General features: G+C 42.2%; 2 protein-coding genes across 9 annotated transcripts in view; both read right to left on the bottom strand.

Moving 5' to 3' along the window:
• BEND7 (BEN domain containing 7) overlaps positions 1 to 24,108 on the bottom strand; it is a 92,657-nt gene that overhangs the window by 22,466 nt on the left and 46,083 nt on the right. For all 8 annotated transcript variants that reach the window (XM_032244024.1, XM_032244027.1, XM_032244025.1 and 5 more), the window contains exon 6: positions 19,232 to 19,457. In XM_032244024.1, the coding sequence (XP_032099915.1) occupies positions 19,232 to 19,457 (226 nt within the window). The remainder of the gene's footprint in view (positions 1 to 19,231; positions 19,458 to 24,108) is intronic.
• Positions 11,607 to 15,635, bottom strand: LOC116527171 (acidic repeat-containing protein-like). Its single transcript, XM_032244032.1, has 2 exons — positions 12,816 to 15,635; positions 11,607 to 12,660 (listed from the first exon to the last, which is right to left on the bottom strand). Exon 2 carries the CDS (start codon positions 12,617 to 12,619, stop codon positions 12,113 to 12,115), a length of 507 nt encoding a protein of 168 aa, XP_032099923.1. The 5' UTR covers positions 12,620 to 12,660; positions 12,816 to 15,635; the 3' UTR covers positions 11,607 to 12,112.

The following is a 24,108-nucleotide window of genomic DNA, read 5'->3' as shown; positions in this document are numbered from 1 at the left end:
AATCTGGCACTGAAACCTCATTGTGACCTTACTACAAAAATAAAATGCATTAATTCAAGACATATTTATCCACCACACACAATATGCCAAGTCTATGCTAGGTATTACTGAACAAATGGTCCCTCGTCCCCAAAAAGCCTGCAGTGCAGTGGATAAAGGGAGGATAAAGGCAGTCAGAAGTCAAGGACAGCCCAGAGCACACCGTGATCCCAGAAGCCCAGCAGGTACACAGCCAAGGGGCACCTCACCCATTCTCAGGTGGGAAAGTTTTCGGATAAAGTGATGGCTGAGCCGAAACCAAAGCAAAAAGTGGACGTGAGCTGAAGAAGGGAGAAAGAGGGTGGAGAAAGCTCCAGGGAAGAGCACGTGCATTCCAAAGGCACAGCCTGCGACTGTCCTGGGGTGGGTGGGGGAGAGGCAGTGCCACATGAAGCTCAGGTTTCTACACCTGCAGGGCAAGGGCAAGGAGGTCTCGGGCCTACATGAGCGGGGAGCTGGAACGAAAGCCTCTGGTGAGGCTTTGAAGAATAAGGGTCTACCCTCGAGTACAGCGAGGCAACAAGCAAGCTCTGTCCCTGCTCTGAGGGGAAAAAAGAAAGTTTCCTTAGAAAATTCTAAATGCGGCCAGGTATGCTGGCTCATGCCTGTAATCCCGGCACTTTGGGAGGCCAAGGTGGGCAGATCACTTGAAGTCAAGGGTTTGAGACCAGCCTGGCCAACACGGCCAAACCTGTCTCTACTAAAAATACAAAAATCGGCTGGGCATGGTGGCATGCACCTGTAAGCCCAGCTACTTAGGAGGCTGAGGAAGGAGAACTGCTGAACCTGGGGGGTGGAGGTTGCAGTGAGCCAAGATCGTGCCACTGCACTCCAGCCTGGGAGACACGGCAAGACTCCATCTCAAAAAAAAAAAATAAATAAAATTCTAAATGGTTGGCTTGCACCTGGCAGAGGTTTGGAATCTGAGGTTGTACCACTGCATAAAAGTGTAAGTGAGCAGAAGCATTGCTGTTGACACCCCTGGGTTTTGGACAGAGGAAAATGCAAATGAGTCTGAAAGGATGACCTGAAACCTGGGCCACAACAGATTCTCACAGAAAAAAGAAAAGGAAAACAGGCCTTCTAGAGATGAGCTCATATTTAAAATAAGAAAACATACAATGACCCAGCAAATGCCAGAGGCAGTGGACTCAGAAGCTGCAGGGTGACAAGCCCCTTGCAGATGGCAATGGACAGCAAAGTAAGTGTGTTTAAAATGAGCAAGGAAAAATTCAATGCACCAGGAGAATAATGGGCTGATTTCAAAAAGAACCAAATAGAACTTACAGAAATTAAAAATATAGTATCTTGTGTTAGCCTGTTCTCACGCTGCTAATAAAGACGTACCTGAGACTGGGTAATTTATAAAGGAAAGATTAATTTTATAATTTATAATGTACTCACAGTTCCACATGGTTGGGGAGGTCTCACAATCACGGCAGAAGGTGAAGGAAGAGCAAAGGCATATCTTACATGGTGGCAGGAAAGAGAGCTTGGGCAGGGGAACTCCCATTTATAAAACCAACAGATTTTGTGACAATTATTTACTACCACAAGAACAGTATAGGGGAATGACCCTCATGATTCAGTTATTTCCACCTGGCCTGCCCTTGACACATGGGGATTATTATAATTCAAGGTGGGATCTGGGTGGGAACACAGTCAAACCATATGAAAGGTAAAAACTCAAAGGACATGTTAATTGATAAATTAATATCACTGAGCAGGCCAGGGAGACAGATCTGGAGAATGGAGAATGACCCAGACTGTAACATAGAGATGAGAGATGGAACTAGAACAGATAAGAGATACAAAGGATAGAGAAAAAAAGTCCAGTAAACACTAATAGATGTTTCAGAGAGAGAGAACTGAAAGAATGAAGGAAAGCAAAGAGAGAGTAGATAAAAAGTTTTCAGAATTGGTGAGTCACAGATCCTTGGTTCTAAGAAGCACAACAACAAAGCAGATTAAGAAAAATAAATACATAACTAGACCTGTAGTAAGAAACCAAAGAACACTGAAGGCAAAGAGATCCTACAGGCAACTACAGCAAAAAAGACAGATGATCTACAGAAGAACAGCATGATCAGACTCTACAACAACTGAATCTAGAGAACACTGGAATATCTTCAAATAGTGAAGAAACACCATCCTTGATCTAGAACAAATCAACCAACTAAACTCCACATCATTCCACAGTGATGAGGAAAATTTCAGAACAAAGACTAGAAGAATATAGCACACAGACTCATTCAAACAATTACTAAACACTGTGCTTAACCGATTTATGGTGGAGGTTGCAAATATTTTGTGAAAAAAACAGACCTTGGCAATGACCTTGAACAGTAGAATATAAATACCTCCCACAAGCTTAGCATTCCAATAATGGAACACTAAGCATAAATGGGTTCAATCTGTTTATGGGTTAGAATAATCCATCTTTTCTTCCCATTTATGGAAGAAGGTGAAGGAAGAGCAAAGGCATATCTTACATGGCGGCAGACAAAAGAGCTTGCACAGGGGAACTTCCATTTATAAAACCATCAGATCTTGTGAGACTTACTTGTTACCCCAAGAACAGTATGGGGGAACTACCCCCCTGATTCAGTCATCTCCTGGCCGGCCTTCCCATTTACAGGAAGAAGAAAACAACATAGAGGCAAAGAACTAGAGAGGAGAAAGGGGAGGAGGAAAGCAGAGGGCATGACCTGTAAGATCTTAAGAATTATTACAATGTCAAAGCAATGAAAACGATGACTCAGATAACAGATGAAGGTAGATAAAAGACCAAATGTAAACATTGTGAGAGGAGCTCAGTATATGACAGAGATAGAATTATGAATCAGTAGAATATGGATGCTGTTAAGATGACTGACTATCCACAGTGAAAAACAATTAAATTAAACCTCTCCCTCACATTTTAGGTAAAAGTAAATTCCAGGTGGATTAAAGACCTGAATATAAAAAATAAAACTTTGTTGAAAAAAAAAATAGGAGGATACCATTATATCATCCGAGTAGGGAGGTTCTTTTAAAATGGGCACAAAAAGGCAAAAAACATAAAGAAAATCTGTCTGCCTGTCAAATCTCAACTTTGGAAAGATAAAAGACATCGTGGGCAATGTTTTCACAATTGGAAAATAAGGAGCGATATTTGCAATGCATATCGTTGACAAAAAAACCCAAGTCAGTAAGAGAAGAACCACCTAGTAGAAAAATAGGAAGAGGATAGAAATCCACAGAGGAAAAATAACTAAATCATGACAAATAGGAAAGGATGCAGAGCTTCGTCAGTGATCAGAGATTCTACCACTGAGCGTCACTTGAGAACCACCAGACCGGTGGAAATGAAAGCCTGGTAACAAGAGATCTTGGCAAGAATGCCAGAAAGTTGGATTTCTTCTACCTTGCTGGCGGCTGCATCAGTTTATCAGTTTCGAGAGCAACCTGACAATCCCCAGTGAAGCCGAAGATGCTGTTCCCTGTTACTTGGCTGTTCCATTGCCTGGTGTGTTCTCCAGAGAAACTCACACATGGGCACCCAGAAATGCAGAGACGACGGCTGCCTTGGGTGACAGGGCAAGAGAAGAGCCAGCTTCTTCTTATGAGAAGGCTGGAGGAAGAAAGGGCTTTGTCATGCAGTGGCTAGCAGATGAAATGGATAAACTAGAGTTACAGTGTATGGAGAGGGACAAAGCTTTAAAAAGGAGAAAGGACATGTGAAACGCAACCAAGTGGCACAATTAGAGCGTGATGCTGCGGATGAAGATCTGTAAGCAGGACACAAAACAATAATAAACAGGATTTACTGGAACACAAGTGGTAAGATAAGAATGAATGGGCGGGGTGTGGCGGCTCATGCCTGTAATCCCAGCACTTTGGGAGGTTGAGGCAGGTGGATCACGAGGTTAGGAGTTCTCGACCAGCCTGGCCAACATGGTGAAACCCCGTCTCTACTAAAAATACAAAAATTAGCTGGGCATGGTGGCTAGCGCCTGTAATTACAGCTACTTGGGAGGCTGAGGCAGAATCGCGGGAACCCGGGAGGCTTGGAGGCTGCAGTAAGCCGAGACTGCGCCATTGCACTCCAGCCTGGGCCAAGTCTCCAAAAGAATGGATACTTCAGGTTACTCTGGGGGGGGGAAGAGAGAGAATGGAAGGTAGAGGAACATCTTGATTCTTAAAATAGAGAGGGGGTATGAAGCAAATTATTAATAATAGCTGTTTTAAATCTTAGGGGAAGGTAGAGAAAACAAAGCTTAGCAAATGTCTTTACCACATTCAAGATGGAGAGGGACACTGTTATTTCAACGTTTTAACCTACAGTCTACTGCTAATGGGGACAAATGTCATTCTTCAGTCTATGAACAAATCAGAAAATTTCTCCTAGGGCTATGCCACAGAAATGTCAATGCTGACTAGATTTCAATTATACTCCTTACACACACTCTTTTGGGATAAGCACCAAAAGCTATCTTTAAAAGGTAGCTGGGAGAAGACTCAGTAATTTGCCTTCAGGGAAAAACACAGAAGACATCAGTACATCTCATCCTTCAGGTCTCAACTGAGACGTGGCCTTCCCAGATAAGGCCTGCCTGAGTTCGTTAACCAGCGATTTTAAAAATAACAATGTCCAGTGTTCATCAAGACTGCAAGCTCAAAGCCAGGGCAGAGATCAAGCCTTCCGTTCACTGCTGGCACATAATAGGCAGGTATGAATGCATGGTTCGTGAAAGAATAAATCTGACAACGTTTTTTCTCTGGTCTGTTACTTAACTTAAAGGAACTGAAGGAAGCATTTCTTCACTAAATAGCCAGAGGTCTCAAAATATACTGAGCCCTGAAGTTCATTCTAGATTTGGTTTGACAGTAAGAGTTTAGCACAGTTCATCAACTAATGCACCTAAAAATGATACCTTTAAATTAAGGAAATAAAGTATTACAGAGGAGGTATTTACTGATGAAATGAGAATATCTCACTGCGTTATAGATGTGAGACTTTAGCAGGAGCCGGCATGCGGGGCAGTCAGATATACAGACACAAAAGTCAAGGATTGCAAAAGCTGGCCGTGAGAACGCCTCATACTTAGGGTGGACTGCTACGGTATGGGGCTATTTTCAGTTGGTTGATGTAATGAAAAGGGCTCTAAATATCCATACGATTCATTCCAAGCCATATTTATCTGGTTCTTTAGGTTTACTTCTGAGATTTTGGGCTACCATCTCTGAACCACAGAATCTCTGACCTGGAGACATTTATTATTACTTTAATGGGAGACTTTAAAAGTGAGTCAAGCTACACTTTTTTATTTTTCCTAGAGAAAGTGATGGTTCAAGAGCCTGAAAGGCAGTGAGGAGTGAATCTACATCCCATGTTTCCCTCCATTATCTCCACACTGGTGGGTCTCTGAGGCTTGAAAAGTCTTGTTCAATCCCAGTGATTCTCACCGATTTGAGGCCAGAGCTGTCTCTCCCTCTCTCTCTCTCATTGTGTGTGTGTGTGTGTGTGTGTGTGTGTGTGTGTGTGTGTGTGTGTATGTGTGTGCGGTGGCCTGGTGGGAAGGGGGTAGACAATATCCCTTGTCTTCCTTCATTTGGTTTTGCTACAAAGACATTTCTGTCTAAAAGGAAGTGCCCCAAAGTGCTGATGGTGTTTCTCAGATTAAACAAGGTTAATTTTAATTTCCATCAGTTTAAGGAGGCACCTATTTATAATACAACTGTTGGGAAGAGGGACTTTCCTTTGGTGAGCTGTGCAGCGCCTTTGTTTAAAATGGTTGGTGTATTTCGATGGAGTAAGTCCTATTTGTTAAGTATCAAGATCTGGGTAATAATAAGCTTTAGTATAATGACGTTTGACTGTTTAATCCATTGTTTTTAGCAAAAAAAAAAAAAAGTTTCAAAATTATGGATTTAATAGTCCAGGCACAGTGGCTCACAACTGTAATCCCAGCACTTTGGGAGGCTGAGGCAGGCGGATCACCTGAGATCAGGAGTTTGAGACCAGCCTGGCCACCATGGCGAAACCCTGTCTCTATTAAAAATACAAAATTAGCTGGGCGCGGTGGTGCACACCTATAGTTCCAACTACTCTGGAGGCTGAGGCAGGAGAAATTGCTTGAGCCTGGAAGGCAGAGGTTGCAGAGAGCCATGATCACACTACTGCACTCTAGCCTGGGTGACACTGTGAGAATCTGTCTAAAAAAAAAAAAAATTATAGATTTATAGAAATTCTACTTGCAAGATGCCTTTCGTTTTGTACAATTCATTTATTTATTGTACAGAATAGAACACTGATGCTCAAGCAACATGAAATTTAAAAGACTGGGAATCACCAGCTCAGGGACCTTAGGCAAGAAAGGGGCAGAAAACACATGTGTTCCCTCCACACAACGTCACTGGGCTTGACTGTTCTTGAGATAAATGAATGAGGAGACAGTCACGAGTTTTTCTGTTTTTAAAGCGAGGGTTTCTCAGTATATGAACTTCAAAGTCATTCCAAGAGGCACTGAGTTTTCCCCCTCGCCAGGAGATCTGGAATGAACGCCACCAGTGCCAGGAGGCTCAGGTCAGACCCCAAGCCAGAGGTGACAGAGGCTGGGAGAAGGACAGGTGAGGAGCTGGGAAGGCAGGTGTGGGATGGGGGTCTCGCCCATCAGTGGAGATCTATGCACTGTCCCACCGTGGACATGGGGGGAAGATGTGGGGGCGTTAGGACAGGGTCCTAACAGCAGAGGTATGATTTAATTTCCTGTTCTTTTTTACACGGTGGCAACTCCCTTTTCACTGAGATCAGCTGCAGGAAAACTTGGGGTTCGCATTCTGAGGCTGACAGGAGTTCCCTTTTATCTGATCCTCTCTCTTTCAGGCACCAAGCTGCTAAGACAAAGGCTAAAATATTCCTGGAGGGAAAGGATACGGATTTGTCAAGAGGTCTTCAGGTAGGAAGACTGGGAAACAGCACATTGAACCTAACTATGGATAACATTATTAGGTTTATTTAAACCAAAAGCCCACAATAAAATGATTATACTTCATCTCTTGAGGATGATTCCTCTCTAGTATGAATGAAAGCATGACAAACTACACCTTCCACGTCGCATACTGTGGAGGTTTCTCTCTGATATTTAACAATGATCAGTGCGTTCAGAGCCCTCACTGAATATAAACTTAAGGTTTTTTTAATTTAGATTACCCTGATGTTTTTGATCAACAAGATTACATTACCCTTAATTCCTTTCTTTTTTAATTTTCTTTAACCTTGATTTAGTCCAAACTACCCTTAATTCCTATACGCCATTTGATCTGTCTGTTGCTGCTATTTCTTCTAATCTTCAAATTTATATTCTGCCTCCTTGGATTTCAGCTGCCCTTTTCCAAATTGTCATGGAGAAGTTGTGTAGTTATCTTGTTATTCATGCCCTGTACACATCCAATGTGGGAGCACTGTTTTGATTTATATGGAACCATCTTTTTCAGAGAAGATAAATTGACTGATTTCTTCCTTCCTATATTTACTGATCATTAGTTATGTGAGTGGTGCTGTTTCACGGGACAAGGAACATACAAACATGAAACATGATCTCTGCCCACAGGAGGTTATAGTCGTGTTGGGAAGACAAGACACTCTAATATAAACAGCATGACCATATATCCTGTTCTGCCCAGGAAAGTTCAAGTTTAAAGCGCCTGTTTTCCCAATGAGATAATTAACAGCACCATATTGACTCTCAAGAGTGTCCCAGTGTGCGAAGTAAATGACATGCTCATTTCCCATAGAGGCCACCAGTAGCAAGGCAGAGAGTTAAGAGGCACTGCTTAGCCGTCTAGAGGCAGTAAGCACTACTGGCACTCAGAGAAAGGGGCAATCGGTACAGGTTAGAGCACCTGAAAAAGTCTCACGGTACAGGGGATGAGACGGGCAACACCAGGAAGAACAAGTCAGACTTGTCTATAGAGAGGAGAGAAGGGCACCATGACCCTGCAGAGAACAGCATCACATGAAGTCCAGAATGAATGAGTGGTGCTTGAGGAACAGTGTCGGTGCTGGGCTGGTTCACCTGGGAGGACGCACCAGGAAATATGTTCGCAACGACAGAGAAATTAAAGTTGCGGAGGGTTTGGAAGAGCCAGACTTCAGGTTTAATTGGCCAGAGGGAGGTAAGTAGGAAAACGACGTCACGAGATTTGGTTTCATGGGTGTTACAGGCTGTTAGGGTACAGTGTGAACTGGAAGGAGAAAGGAGGGCAAGGGGGGACATTTCGAGAGTGTGTTTGCAGAATTTCAAGGACAGAGCGATGCACAGCTTCTTTGACACAGGATGGTGTCAAAGAAGCCAAAGGGCACTGAATGAGAGAGGAGGGAGAAACAGAGTTGACAGGGTCAGGTAATTAAGGAGGGTTAGTTGCAGAAACAAAAAAAAAGCATTCAAGGTATTTCTGAGCTTTCAAACTTGAAGAGTGAGTTGACGTCTCTGCTAAAAATAATGTAGTTGAGAGGGGGTGTCTGTGTTAGCTGGCCCACGCCACCACCAAGGTGACTGCTGTGTAGGTAAGCAGGGTTACTGCTGACTCTTCAGAAAGAGGCCAGCACAGGCCCCATGCCCTGCAGTAAACTTGAATGTCCTGTACGTCCTGGTCTCCACTATCCTGGCTTCCTTTCTAATTGGGATTGGCCCCCCTGGTAGCCATACCTGGCTAAGTGGATCAAAATGGTATGTGTGGTGATGATGCGGTGTCAGGAGGGAGGTGCTTAAAATAACGAATATTGGATCTACTCTGTGATCAAGGGGCAGGGCTGATGGGAGGATGCTAGGGTTGAGTATAAAAGGGTTTCTGAGAAACACTATGAGCTGACCATGGAGAGGTGTCAAAATCTAACCAAGAACAGGATGCAAGAAACACAACTTGGAAACACAGTCCGTACAGCAGAAGACTGGAGGCAGCAGTCAGTCAGAAGACCCGATTAATTCCAAAAAGGAGCACCTCTCTCTGCTAAGCCTGTTTTTCACAGATAGGTAAAGCCGTGCTTCACTCTTATACAAAAATGTCTGACAGGCAGCCAAAATCGATGGCAGCTTTCAGTTCCATTTTAAATGAAGGTTACGGATTTCTAAGGGATTTTCTTACACTCTTAGTTTTAAGGGGTTTTGCATATACTCTTACTTTTTTCATTTTTTTTTTTTTTTGAGTATTCCATGATCAATTGCAATGCACCTTTAGGGCAGAAATACTAGCAAATGCCAATTCCTCAGTCTTTCAGATTTTGGATGAGTACCTTGTAGGAGACAGTCAATATTTGTTACAGAACTGAAATGAAACATTTGCTAGATGACTGGCACCAATTGTATGTCCAGAAGAAAAGGAATGTGACCTGACTGATTCTGAACTTATTCTGCTTCCCCACAAGGGGAGAGAAAATAGGAGGATGTGGCATTAGAGGATGCTGGTGAGCATCTTTGATGAGCCAAACAATTCAGCGAGTTACATAGAAAAGAGACGGGCTGTGCAGAAAACACTGCTTTCTATTTTCAAGGCCACAGCTAACCCATATGGAGCCACTGTTCAGATTAGAAAGGTGTATTTCCTCAGGACACTGTACTTTCAGCTGCAGGGAAACTGTCACAATAATATGAAATCCAGTGTCAGCAGCGGCAGTGGTGCCCACAGTGTGGTGTGGTGCACATTCTACTGTAGTGGCCCTGTTTATGCTCCAGAAACTCATCTCTTTTGACAGGAGGCTGTTTTTGTCAGTCCTAGTGGTGGTGTTAAAAGGCAGGTTTTGTAAGAATTCAGTAACTGGGGGTTGCAGTTGAATCCTTGCTGGTGAATCCACAACTGGTTCCTGCCCATTATGTGACAGGCTGAAGAAAGATCAATAAAAGCCACACCCTTCTTAACAAGTTTCTCCACATTTCCATTTTTGCTCCTGATGCAGTAAACTTATGAATTCATCGTTCTGAGGAAGATGAGATCCCTTCTCTGAGCTTACGGTGATGAAGGAGTGGTGAAGCGTAGACTCACCGTGGCCCCAGCCCCAGGGATCTGAATTCATCAGGTCTGGGATGGGGCCAAGGTAACTTTAAAAGGCAATTTTGAGGCAGCAAACCACACTGCCATGTGTGTAACTATGCAACAATCTTACATGTTCTTCACATGTACCCCCAAACCTAAAATGCAATTAAAAAAAAAAAAGAAGCAACTTTGGGCTGGGCGCAGTGACTCACGCCTGTAATCCCAGCACTTTGGGGGGCCACAGTGGACAGATCACAAGGTCAGGAGTTCAAGACCAGCCTGGCCAACATGGTGAAACCCGACTCTACTAAAAATACAAAAATTAGCCAGGTGTGGTGGCGATGGCACGTGCCTGTAATCCCAGCTACTGGGGAGGCTGAGGCAGGAGAATCATTTGAACCCGGGAGGCGGAGATTGCAGTGAGCCGAGATCGCACCACTGCACTCCAGCCTGGGTGACAGAGCAAGACTCTGTCTCAAAAAATAAATAAAAATAAAAAATAAAATAAATAATAAGCAACTTTAAACTTTAAGAAGCACAGCTCTGGCTCAAACGCTTGGAGGTAAACTATCTCTGAGTCCATTTCACTGGCATTATATCCATGAAGTCAAACACATTAAGGTAAGTAGGTTGCTGAGGACTTAAGATTCACCAATGAGAATGAGCCTTAAACAGTTCTGGAGGCAAAATGTTTTCACCCAATGTTTTATTGAATTTAAGCTTCATTAAACATGTTCTGTAGCTAATCTTTTCCATTCTCTCTGCATTTGATATACTTCTCTTCAATCAAGGCCTAGTTCAGACATCATCTATTCGGTGAGGCCTTCCCCTAGTGAGATTACATCTTCTGTGCTTCCTTCTCCCCATGCCATGTAATAGATATCTGTCATTTATTTTATTTTGTCTTGGAGCATGGTTCTGTTAGGGGTCATCACTGATATGTCTTTCTAGACTGCACATTCCTTAACATCAGGGCCATGCCTTAGTCACTGGCTCAGGCAATAAATATGTTGTTAGCAGAAATTTCATGCCTGCTGATGATTTCTAGGTTTATGATATCAATGAAAATATTGCAAAGGTTCTGGGGTTCTCATGACTTACTCCAGTATCTAAAAAGGAGCAAAGATGGTATCTTCTGTAACACACTGTTCGGGGAAAAGTCAGCTGAACAAGTGCTTCAAATATACAGTCAAGGAGACCTTGGCCAAGAGCTTGCCAAGAAGGGATTCTACATTTTCTTTTCTTTTTTTTTTTTGAGATGGAGTCTCACTCTGTCGCCAGGCTGGAGTGCAGTGGTGTGATCTCAGCTCACTGCAACCTCCACCTCCCAAGTTCAAGTGATTCTCCTGTCTCAGCCTCCCAAGTAGCTAGGACTACAGGTGTGCACCACATGGGCCCAGCTAATTTTTGTATCTTTAGTAGAGACGGGGTTTCACCATGTTGGCCAGGATGGTCTCGATCTCTTGACCTTGTGATCTGCCCGCCTTGACCTCCCAAAGTGCTGGGATTACAGGTGTGATCCCACCGCGCTGGGCCGGATTCTACATTTTCTTCAAGACTGTCATAACAAGGTTGTATGGCAAATGAAATGGCATTTGTTTAGTGATCCATAAGCGAGATCTACGCTGGAGTCTGGAAACGCCTTCTTCCACCTCGGTGAAGTGGGCAGCTATTCCAGCTAGTCCTGGTGAGGCCCTGTAGCTGTGTCTGAAACCAGGACCCTTGTGTCATACAACACAAAAAAAGAATTTAAAACCCCCAACGTTCAAAGAATGACGGCAGCTGAGACAAGGCTACCTTCCTTCTCACTGATTCCAGAAGAGGGGTGGAGCAGCCTTTAGAAAACTAGGTGCCGGTGAGGAACAGCTGAAGGAGCCCAAGCTTCATTGGGGCCGTTGTGTATAGTTGATACCCATGTCATCCCCATCTCTGCTGTTAGAATTGAGGTCGATAACTGTCATCGCTCTTAAGACTCAGGGCCAGTACCGATCGTCACTGTTAGACCGGGGGCCGATATCGTCATCACTGTTAGATTCGGGATTGACACCCGTCATCGCTGTTAGACTCGGGGCTGACACCCGACATCGCTGTTAGACTCGGGGCCGACATCAACATCACTGTTAGATTCAGGATTGACACCGTCATCGCTGTTAGACTGGGAGCTGATATCATCATCACTGTTAGATTCGGGATTGACACCGTCATCGCTGTTAGACTGGGAGCTGATATCATCATCACTGATAGATTCGGGATTGACACCGTCATCGCTGTTAGGCTGGGGGCCGATATTGTCATCACTGTTAGATTCAGGATTGACACCGTCATCGCTGTTAGACTGGGGGCCGACATCATCATCACTGTTAGATTTGGGATTGACACCGTCATCGCTGTTAGACTGGGGGCCGACATCGTCATCACTGTTAGATTCGCGATTGACACCTGTCATCGCTGTTAGACTGGGGGCCGACATCGTCATCACTGTTAGGTTCGGGATTGACACCGTCATCGCTGTTAGACTGGGGCCGACATCATCATCACTGTTAGATTTGGGATTGACACCCATCATTGCTGTTAGACTCGGGGCTGATACCCGTCATCGCTGTTAGACTTGGGGCTGATACCCGTCATCGCTGTTAGACTTGGGGCCGACATCATCGTCACCGTTAGATTTGGGATTGACACCCATCATTGCTGTTAGGCTCGGGGCTGATACCCGTCATCACTGTTAGACTTGGGGCTGATACCCGTCATCACTGTTAGACTTGGGGCTGATACCCGTCATTGCTGTTAGACTCAGATCGATACCTGTTAGCGCTGTTGGACTCGGGAGCTCTGACTGTGCTGCTGCTCCAAGTGGCATCTGAAAGCAATCGGAATCCCCTGGGGCTGTGTGTTCAAAATGCGACTTCTGGGACTACCCTAAACCCACTGAATCTATCTCTGAGCATAGGACCCATAAGTCTGAATTTCGAACCAACACCCCAGGAAATTCTGATGCACACTAACATGAGAATCACCACGGAAGGGGCTGGAAATAGAGGGCTACAGATAGAGAACAGCCGAGATTCAACATGACCTCCTTGTCACTGGGCCTTCATAAATTGTGGGAAAGTACCGACTACAACAACAACCAGGTGAGAGTTACAAACGCAGCCAAGAGGCAAACAATATTTCTGATGTAATTATACCGATGTTATGTATTATGTAAACATATCTTGTTTTAAGCAGATCAGATATGTAAAAATACGAAGGTAAATTAACAGGTGATGAATCATCTTCCCAAAAGCTAGTTTAAACGTTTGGCAATCAGAACCAATTGATGAATGCTTCCCTTCAGCACTCGTCAACTGGTTCTGATTGCCAAACGTTTAAACTAGAATTTGATTTACATACAACTTTGGAACACGAGGTATATGAAGTGTTTACTCCCAAGCTGTTTCCTTGTGGTTTTATGTACTGAAGTGTCTCAGAAGTATCTCTTTCTCGACGGAAGGGATCAGACTTCTTTTTTCCTCCCAAGCACAATGGGACTGATTCTTACTATCTTCAAGAAAAGACCTGCCCTGACACTAGTAAAGAAATTGATGTCTAGCTATATTTTAACCAGAAAATCACTTTGAATATGCTATGCACAAATAAGTAACTGGTCATCTGAAATCGTTCGTATGTCCTAGTGGAATTTATAAAGAATCCAAAATGGTAAAGTTTAAGACAGAAATTAAAAAGTGGGACATCTTTCTTTCTTTTCAAATACTCCCTTTAGAAAGACTCAAGTGTTTAGTGTGCTGGAAAATAGCATTGGAGTCAGACAGTCCTCGGGGTAAGTCCTGATTCCACCACTTACTAGTTGTTTAAATTAAATGGGTTTATTTAACTTCTCATAGTCTCAGTGTTCTCTCCTATACATGGAAATAAAATAATCAGCATTGGAGGGATGCTCAAATCCAAGCTAATGTTTTAGCCTTGTTCTTATAAGGCGTTCTGAGAACACAGATAAGTTACTATCAGGAAATAAATAAATCGGATGCAAATTCCACGTCAACCACATTAATTTAAACCTAAGTGACATCAAATAGAAAATGGCTATTTCACTTTTTAAAAATTAAATCCTAATGGAAATAGAGATACTATACAATAACAAATGGACCCTATAGGTATCTAGAGTCAGAAGAATAAAATAAGAGGCTTGGTAGTGATATCTGCAGAGCCTGTGAAAGTGTGACAGCAGAAGCGACCAGGCATCCATTCTAATCTTGTAAGAAGGCACTTATTTTTTTGGAGTGCTATCAACCAAGGAGTGTCCCTCCCAGAGAAGTTCTGATACCTGTGGCTGTCCAGGCAGACCATCAGTGCTGGCTTCTCAGGAGAGCAGCAGTTTGTGCTAAGTGGAGTGAACTAAGAACCCCCAACAAGGCCTTCACTTGACATGCAGATGTAATTTCCACCGAATGCAAGAAGATTCAAGACTCCAGGGCAGTTTGATAGTAATAAAACTTTCTCAACTAATCACTATGAAGCTGAATTAAAAATCCTACAACTGTGGTTCTAAAAATTGCTTCATTGCAACTGTATTTTCTGAAGCGCATTCAGAGACTTAAATATTCTACCATATTTATACAACTCTAACCACGTTAATCTGCATGGTCTACTGAGTATATCACAGCAAGAACTAGATGTGGACCAATTCTAACCTCAGCAGGTAAGGAAAAACATAGCTTCCACTCTGGCTATAAAATCAACTCCAAATCAAATCCAAGATTCTAAGCTTTATCCCCAGCACTAAAACCTAAGACTCTACTTAGTAAGATCATAAGTTGCTGCTTCTTCGTTAATTCAAAATGCTCAGGTGAGTGTTTCTAATTAAAAACTCTTTCATCAGCAATACTTTGAGTCATACTTACCAACAAATTTTTAATGAATTACTATTGTCAGTCACCATAAAACAGATGAGATTATGTAAAAAATACAATCTCTACAAAAGAGGCTTATATTTTATTTTCAAGATACTGTCATGGGGAATATTAATTACCACTACAAAAAGCTTTGTTAATAACCTCCACAACAAACTTTTTTTCAGTTCATTTCTGTTCCTACCTATAAGCATTTTATAGATTTTCATTCATCTTTTTCCCATTGTTGTTTTAACTAATCTAATAATCACTTGAACTCCTAATGTTACTTTCATTTCTGAGATTTTGTAAAATTAACCAGTCTTCGTTATGTTCCTAGATGACAGGATTTTTCAAATTAATATACTATTGGCACATTATCCTACGAAAGATTGAGTAAGAAATCCGGTACATTTAATATTTACAAAATTGTTTCCAAGGGGTGGTAGACAGTAAGAACAGCAAGGACAGCCTTGGTACAGCACTATTACGCATGAAGAAACCATTTACCACATTCCCATATTACTCAGATTTGAAAGACTCGGGTTAGGGAAATTTCTTTTTTAAAAAAATTTCTACCAATAGCAAAAAAACAACTGGATATAGCTATTCCCTCAGACCTTCAATTAATAGCTACTTCTTTTTTTTTTTTTTTTTTTTTTTTAGATGGAGTCTCACTCTGTCATCACCAGGCTGGAGTGCAGTGGAGCTATCTCGGCTCACTGCAACCTCCGCCTCCCAGGTTCCAGTGATTCTCTTGCCTCAGCCTCCTGAGTAGCTGGAATTACAGGCATGCGCCACCATGCCCAGCTGATTTTTGTATTTTTAGTAGAGATGGGGTTTCACTATGTTGGCCAGGATGGTCTTTACCTTTTGACTTTGTGATCCACCTGCCTCAGCCTCCCAAAGTGCTGGGATTACAGGCGTGAGCCACCACGCCTGGCCAATAGCTATTTCTTAAAATCACTTTGTATTGTAATATGTGGGTTAACCTACTTTTAACTAAGGAAAATATGTTAAGAAAAAATGTATTAGGAAGTTAAGAGAGTTGTATTCAAATTTATATTCAATTTTGGTTTATACGGTTTAGCTTTCATTAGTATTTTACTATCTGGTAGAAATTTACAAGAATGTTTTAATGTCAGTCATTCCAGATGAGTTATAAGAAGACATGAGGATGGGTATTTAGTACTAGGCCCATTATGTCAATAAATTAATGTCAAAGTCAAGATGAAAAATAAAAACCTATGCCTCTTCACTCATCCCACGTGCATTTACGGAAATCCTGGTCTGTGTGAGCTCTCAGTGATGTGTGCAGGGTAGGGAAGACTTTCCTTCTACCCTCTGAGGGTTCAGTTGAGTCTATGAAATAAACTGATAGCAGGTAAGTTAACAGGAGAAAAGTACACATTTGTCATGTACACAGGGGCACCTCAGGAAAGAAGAGTGAGACCTAGAAGCTTACATACCCTCTTTGTAGGAAGAGGGGAGGGAAGATGGAGTAGACAAATTAGGGGACAGTAAATGGTTTGGGGGAACGATGAAAGGGCCCTCAGAAGAACAGGTGACAGCCTGTGACAAAGTCTCTCTGGGTGTGGTATCACCTCCAGTGCCCTCGCCCTGTGATCTAATTCCCTCTGGTTCATGACACTTCCAGGGAGGGGGTTCGCGACTGAGTTCCTTTTGGAGGATCTGTCTTTGGGCAGATAAGAGAGTTCAGAGACAACCCCTCCCTGCATCTGCTATTCCCCAAGTACCCACAATTTGAAATAATCTGTGTACCAAAGCAGCATTTCTTAAGGTGGCATTTCCTGAGCTCTTTCAAGAACAACAGTTAATAAAAAAAATAATTAAGACAAAGCGTGTCCTTAAGCAACTTACAAGAAATCATCAGCATAAATCAGGTAGAAATGTTGACCAGAATGAAAGAAATGCTCTTATAAAAGAGTCAAATCTGACGCCACATTCACATTTTAGTAAAAACTGTAAGAATGTGCACCATAACCTTGGAAGAGTGAGAAAGATTACAGTAGCCTTTTTGTTTTCCATACATTTTTAAATCGTTTGCATTTTAAAATAAATATGTATTATTTTTGTAATCAGGAAAAAAATCAAAATCAAAATATATGTCTATATGTCTATGAATAAACACTCCAAATAAATAAACTATTTGTTGATTTAGGTTGCTGGTAGCTTATGGGATTTCTATTTGTTTAAAAGTCACTGTGTTGTTATTATAGAATTTTAATTGATTTAATTATAAAGAAATTTTAAGTTCTTCAATTGGAATTATCTATTTTATTATATAACGGGAGCAAAAGCCTCATTGCCATATTTATAGAATAGAGCAGTGGAGGAAATGAGGTGTGTCCTCTATTTGTAATATACCTTTTTTTTTTTTTTTGAGATGAAGTCTGGCTCTGTTGCCCAGGCTGGAGTGCAGTGGTGTGATCTCAGCTCACTGCAACCTCCGCCTCCCCGGTTCAAGCGATTCTCCTGCCTCAGCCTCCTGAGTAGCTGGGACTACAGGTGTGCACCACCACACTTGACTAATTTTTCTGTATTTTTAGTAGAGACGGGGTTTCACCATGTTGGCCAGGCTGGTCTTGAACTCCTGACCTTCGGTGATCCACCCACCTCGGCCTCCCAAAGTGCTGGGATTACAGGCTTGAGCTACTGCGCCCGGCCTGTAATATACTTTTTCAAACTGTTGCATGATGTCCAATCTAGATGGAAAACGGCAGAAGAAACCCTCATCGAACCACTTGTCACGATCTATTTCGTTACCATCTATCATTAGGATAACTCTTCTACTGCCGTTAAAATGGACCACGGTCATTTACAGTTCCCTAATTTCCAACTGCTTTCATAATATTAATATGCTGCCCTGGGAAAAAAAAAGGAAAATTAAAACCATTTCTGGCTGTATTTCAGAAAAGCATCAGTAGCCTTGACCTTCCTATTTTGAGAAGGGCCCCTCTTCACTTCAGGAAGTCCTATGTACATCACTGACCATTTTTCAAATGCTGCCATGTTGTTTTTAGTGTCACTTCAGCCTGAATCATTCTTTTCAGAAATGGCACAGTTTGTGATACCTCTGTAGCTTTTCGTATTTAATACAACTCAACTGTCACTTTAGTTAAAAAATTCTGATGGTGCATGAGAAATTCTCTGTTAATGAAGGCTTATGTCCTCCTGACCATGAACAAAGGGTGCCTGGTACTTGCTAGTTCCATTTAAAAACTGTATTATTTTATAAAGTTAATTGTGGATTTTCAAGAATCCTTTAAACACTATTGAATTCATTTACTCATTTTGCTAGATAATGGGGAACTGGAGGGGGCAGAGAAAGCTCTCTGAGTAAGTCCCACTTCACAACTGTACAAGGCAGGAACTGAGCTAGTAAGCACCGCACCCCTATCTGTCATTCCAGTTTTAAGCAAGGCCTGATTCAGAGTTTCATTTTCACGGAGCTGTGTTTAGATTTGAGACTTGGTTAATGTTCTTTTTGGTAAGAATTAAGTACTTCTATTTCCTAAAGTTACAGCCACCTGAATGTGAATATGGACATTTTAAGTTGAGAGAAGTAGGTTTAGGGTGTAGCACTGGATATGAATGCAGAGGCGCTCCCACATGTCCCTGCGCGGCCACCGTCACGCAGTGGAACACAGATGCATGCTCAAAGGAGGTAAGGAGAAGAGGCCCATGGTGGTCTCTGAATGGAGCTGGCATGACTCCATGGCACAAAACAAGAGGGAGCAGAGCGTGCCAGCCACATGTGGGGCCGTACAGGGTTTGCTGTCACAGTAAGGTCACTTAGATTTAAAATGTCTTTAGAAGCAATAACCTCGTAAAGCAACTCTAAACTTTGGAGAGAACCATTTTACTTTATCATTTTTTTCTTTTTAAAAAGGATCATAGTTTTATTCTCATTTATAACTAAAAATTTAAGTTGACGTCATATTTTGAGGAAGCTCTTAGTTAGAAATGACAAATTACCTGCATTTTAAAAGTCACATAAGAAAAAAAGCTTCTTTTTGGTTCTGCAGCAGATCAAACCGGCTCTTAAATTATTATTTTAACACATTAACATTATCTTGAATAATGAATTCTAGTGGTATTTGGGGTGGTGAATCACAGAGCTCATACCCACAAGCCATGCCAATGGCTAAACTGCCAGTGGCAAATGAAACTGGCCACTAGTCAGTCTACTGCAGTTTCAGCTGCATCCTTATAGAATGAAGGCAAAGCTAACAAAGAACCCACAAAATGAAATGATGCAGACCAACCTTTTATTGCACCCACAATATTTTGGTCTAGGCCTTTCCGGTTGTCATTGAGTCCTCTTTTCCTCTTCCCATTGGGTAAGGAGTTAGCCAAAGTCTTGTCATCAAAAAACGCACACACCAGTTTTCTAAACAGAAGGCTTCCTGAGCGAGTGTAGTTCGACAGTATAGAGTCCAGCTGAGATTTGGGCATAAACACATCAAAGCCTTCAGCAAGTTGTACTTCTGGCTACCAAAAGAACATAAATATTTCATTAAAAGCAAGATTTGAAGCATTTGACTTTGGGTACAGGAGCAACAAAAAAAGACATCACTAGCAACTGAAATGTACATCACCTACAAATGAAAACACTCTCGGCTTTGTGTGCCACTATCTGTGATTTATAAAACCAACAACTAGTTATAACTCACAAAACCAGAGGCTCTAATTCCAATACTGGGCCTTGTCAAAAGCAATGGAAAAGGAAGTAGCCAAGAGAAGGCTGGATAACCGCAAAGTCGTATCCTTCTAGAGCTAACAGGGAGTTGAGACTTCAGGATGAAATATCCTCATTTTGGAAATGAAGGAGCTAAGGCTCAAAGAGATCATTAAAAAAAAAGACTGAGAAATAATTCAAATGTGCTCAGTACAGTACAGTTACAGATCACTTTCTCATACACTAACTCGATTTCTTCCACCCAAGGACACAAATGTGGGGCTACCCCAGAGGGCCCCTAGATCTTTCTACGCCATTGGCTTTTAGCTACGGAGCTATTTTCTCCCCCAAAGAAACTTTCGTAAACTAATACATAAGATACATAAAAATGATGAGCAGGTTTCCCAGGCAGTTTAAATCCACTCCCCATCCCTGCTTGTGGGAGGAAAATGTAACTATGTCCCAGATCACTCTTGGAAAACCAATGTTCCCTAGCAGGCGTTTCCTGACTGGGATATGGAATCGGAAGACATCCAAGGCGCCTTTCAACTTGGACACTATCGCACACGCTCAGTGCTTAGAACGCCTTCTCCAACAGCACGCCATGAGTTTTACAACTCGCCTTTTTATCTTTCAACCCAGTTTGTACCTTTCCTTTACAAAGCCTTCCAAATGAATTGATCTCCTAACTCCTTCTTGCCCGTGGAGGTAGCTACCACTCTCTGTTCCCGCTGTTCATTTAGCAGACATATGATTGTATTTCTTACGCTACATTATAATTATTTATTAGAGTGCAGCCCTTGCTGATCCTGAAGCTCAGACTTTGTTATCTCTAGGATCTAGCATATAGCAGGCACTCAATAACTTCTTGTGGAACAGACAAAAGTTCATTAGTCATAACCTGCACTACTAAGTCATTTGGTTTATTGTTAATTATAACATGGTAGCTGTAAAATAATAACTTTAATATGAAGAAATGCAATTAGTAAACTGTTATTAGGAAAAAAGTTTGAAGAAAACCTCACGGAATTAAGATGTGCTATCAAAGCTGATTCTTAGATTCCCTACTTGTCACTTTGCAAAACTGGCCCTGCCTTACAGTTTCTAAATCGCATCAGAAATGTGAGGATCTGGGACGAATTTCTCTCCTGGAAAATAAGAATGGTTATTTTTGCCTTTGTCTTATCACTTTTCAACATGCCACCCCACCTATGGTCAAAGTAAACAGTGCTTAGAGCATGGCTTAAGTTCTTTGGATGTCACAGGAAGGAGCCTGGGCCTGGTCCCTCCAAACAGGATTTTTAACTGGAATATCCAGAAAGTCATCTCATGTCTCTGCCTCACTTTGGCATTCAATGTTCGGTCTCTGAATGTTTGCTGAATATCACTGTAAGAGCCAGGTTGTCAGACTTTCCCCCTGACTTCTGGATCTTGCTGCTTGCTGGTCCAGGTCTCCAAAGGAGGCTGTCTGAGCTGGAGGCTGCATCCCTAATTCCTGGAACAGAGGTGGTATATACCAGGCACTCAGTAAGTCTTTGTCGAATGATTCAATGTAGACAATATTAGGATTGAGGGAATTTTACCATCATAACCTAAGATGAAGTTTTATTCATAACTAGAATTTTATTTTGCAAATCCTGTGCTGCATTTGGAACTTTTGTTCTAAATGAACTGATCTTGGATTTTTGCTAAGTGCTCTTTTATCATTTGAAAGCTATTTAAAAAAATTCAAGTTTGGCTGGGCGCAGTGGCTCAAACCTGTAATCCCAGTACTTTGGGAGGCTGAGGCAGGCAGATCACCTGAGATCAGGAGTTCAAGACCAGCCTGGCTAACATGGTGAAACTCTGTCTCTACTAAAAATACAAAAATTAGCCGGGCATGGTGGCAGGCGCCTGTAATCCCAGCTACTCAGGAGGCTGAGGCAGGAGCATCACTTCAACCCGTGAGGCGGAGGTTACAGTGAGCCAAGATCGTGTGCCATTGCACTCTAGCCTGGAGGACAAGAACAAAATTGAGTCCTAAAAAAAAAAAAAAAAAAAAAAAAAAAAAAGTTTGTCTTGCAGAAGCCGCTATTCACAGCTATTTGATGGTCTAGGGTGGTTCAAAAGTTCTTAATGGCAAGAGAGGAAGGGGAAGGACACTAATTATTTATATAATCTCAGTTTGATTCCAATACCATTAAGCAGGCACTTAAAACTCTGACCTCTGAGACTTCCCCTTTGATTCATCCAGTGAACTTGGACCCTAGTTTGGGAAACAATGACCTGAATGAGCTGCCAGTCGGAACTGACCACTCCCTTCTTCAAGCGCTCAGGCTATTTTCTAAGAACTCTGTTTACAGCACTTTTCACGCAGCATTGACTTCGCTGGGAGTTTGCATTTCTCACTGGGAATGAGGACTCTCGTATTTGGAGTGTCAAGCACCCAGTTTGCGCCCAGCAGATATTTGTAAGAATAAACAAAACAGTATGAAAGAATTCATTTAAAATGCCTGGTGTTGATTCAGAGATCTTTTATCCCTGTAAAAGGAAAGTGGGTTTGAAAGTTTGCCATGCTGTGCTTGGCATGCCTGCATCTTCTAACAGTTCATGTGGTAACTCCATGAGTTGGAAGACCTGGACAACACAGACCCAGCTGATTCAGAACCTAATCACCGAGTCCCCACCATGTGTAGGAATCTGAAGCCGGGCTCTGCAAATGAGACGTGCACACGTAACTATCCTGTAAGACTGAACGTGAGAAACACGAGAGAACAGAGCAAGCGCTGTCTGAGACAGCATCAGGCAGGACTTGGCTGCTGGGGATGCGGGAGGAAGGGGACTCTTGGGACTCAGGAGGGGACAGGATAGTATTTTAACAGGACCTTGAAGATGGGATTCAGGAGACAGCTACAGGCGCTGTTTCTGGCATCTGCTGCAACTCCTAACAACTAAGTATCTGGAGGTTTCTGCAGAGTTAAGAGACTTCCAATGCAGGAGCTGTCACTGCTTTCCATTCCACTTTCTACTGCCAAATACTGTTATTTTGAACTGTTCTTTCCAGATCAAGGAACATGAACTCACTCCCTTGCAAGCACCTTGCAAAGGAGGAAGCAGTCTGGTTAGCGGAACGGTGGTGGCAGTGGCAGCTGGGCACAGATGACTGGGCTCTGTCCTTCCTGTTCTTCTCAGCCTGTCTCCTATTCAGATTTCTGAGCCAGGAGTGGGTGAGCGCCAACGCCATCTACCTGTGCCAGGTGCCACAAGGCAACAACGCCTTAAAAGAACAAAACAGGGCAAATTTGTTTACTGAAACACAAAGAAAAGCTGATGTTCACTAATCGCTTATTTTTATTATGAAATCTGTTTATTTCCTCAAATTGATAAATAAAAACACAGTGGATAACTATCATATAATGATCCACATCTTTGTACATATATTTAAAAACAGGATCAAGCTCTTTAATTGTATCACTGAATCTCTTAGTTTACTGCTCTAGTTTAAATGAGATCTCTTTGCTTACTGATAGCTATGATAGAAAGTAACACTTTTCCAAATGAATATCATTTAAAAACTAGACTTCTCTTGACAGATTCACAATTTGATACTCAAGCCAAAATAGAAAGCAAATGAGATTTTACTGATTACTGAAATAATATGACATATTATGATGAATAATATGATGACATAAAATGATGACATCTAAACGAATGGTTCAAAATAACAGTCTAAAGTTGGGCAGAATTGACGACACTTAGAGTCGTCATGTTAAAGGTTGGGAGTCTGAATTCCCACTCTAAATTTGGATTTTCTTTTCTTTTCTTTTTTTTTTTTTTGAGATGGAATCTCACTCTGTTACCAGGCTGGAATGCAGTGGCGTGTTCTCGGCTCACTGCAACCTCCACCTCCCAGTTCAAGCAATTCTCCTGCCTCAGCCTCCTGAGTAGCAGGACTATAGGCGCACGCCACCATGCTCAGCTAATTTTTTATTTTTAGTAGAGACGGGGTTTCACCATGTTGGCCAGGATGGTCTCCATCTCGACCCAATGAGACGCCTGCCTTGGCCTCCCAAAGCGCTGGGATGATAGGCGTAAGCCACCATGCCCAGCCTAAATTTGGATTTTCATCTATGTCCTGCCTATTTTAGGTACCTTGGCCACTTAGTGCAACAATGTATGAAATGTTGAATTTCCCTTATTCATCTACACTGGGTGAAGTTCTGGAGGCAAAAAGAGCATACACAGTCATAATGACTATTGAAAATATCCCTGGATCCAGGCCTGTAGACATTCACTAATTTCTTTGCATTTCAGCTGTGGTCTCCCTTTGCTTAGAAGCAGCTGGGGTTAAGATCTTGTTTGGTTGAGGAATCTCCTAACCAGGTAAATGAAAATGCTCCATCCCCACCCCTCTGTCCCTGTTACACTCTCAAGTCCCCATAAGTGTATCATGTGACTTCACTGGATAATCTAAAGAATAAAAAG

Source organism: Sapajus apella, unplaced genomic scaffold (assembly GCF_009761245.1).
Source record: "Sapajus apella isolate SASKATOON/1434 unplaced genomic scaffold, GSC_monkey_1.0 scaffold53, whole genome shotgun sequence".
Lineage (NCBI taxonomy): Eukaryota > Metazoa > Chordata > Mammalia > Primates > Cebidae > Sapajus > Sapajus apella.
This window is presented reverse-complemented; position numbering and strand designations above follow the sequence as displayed.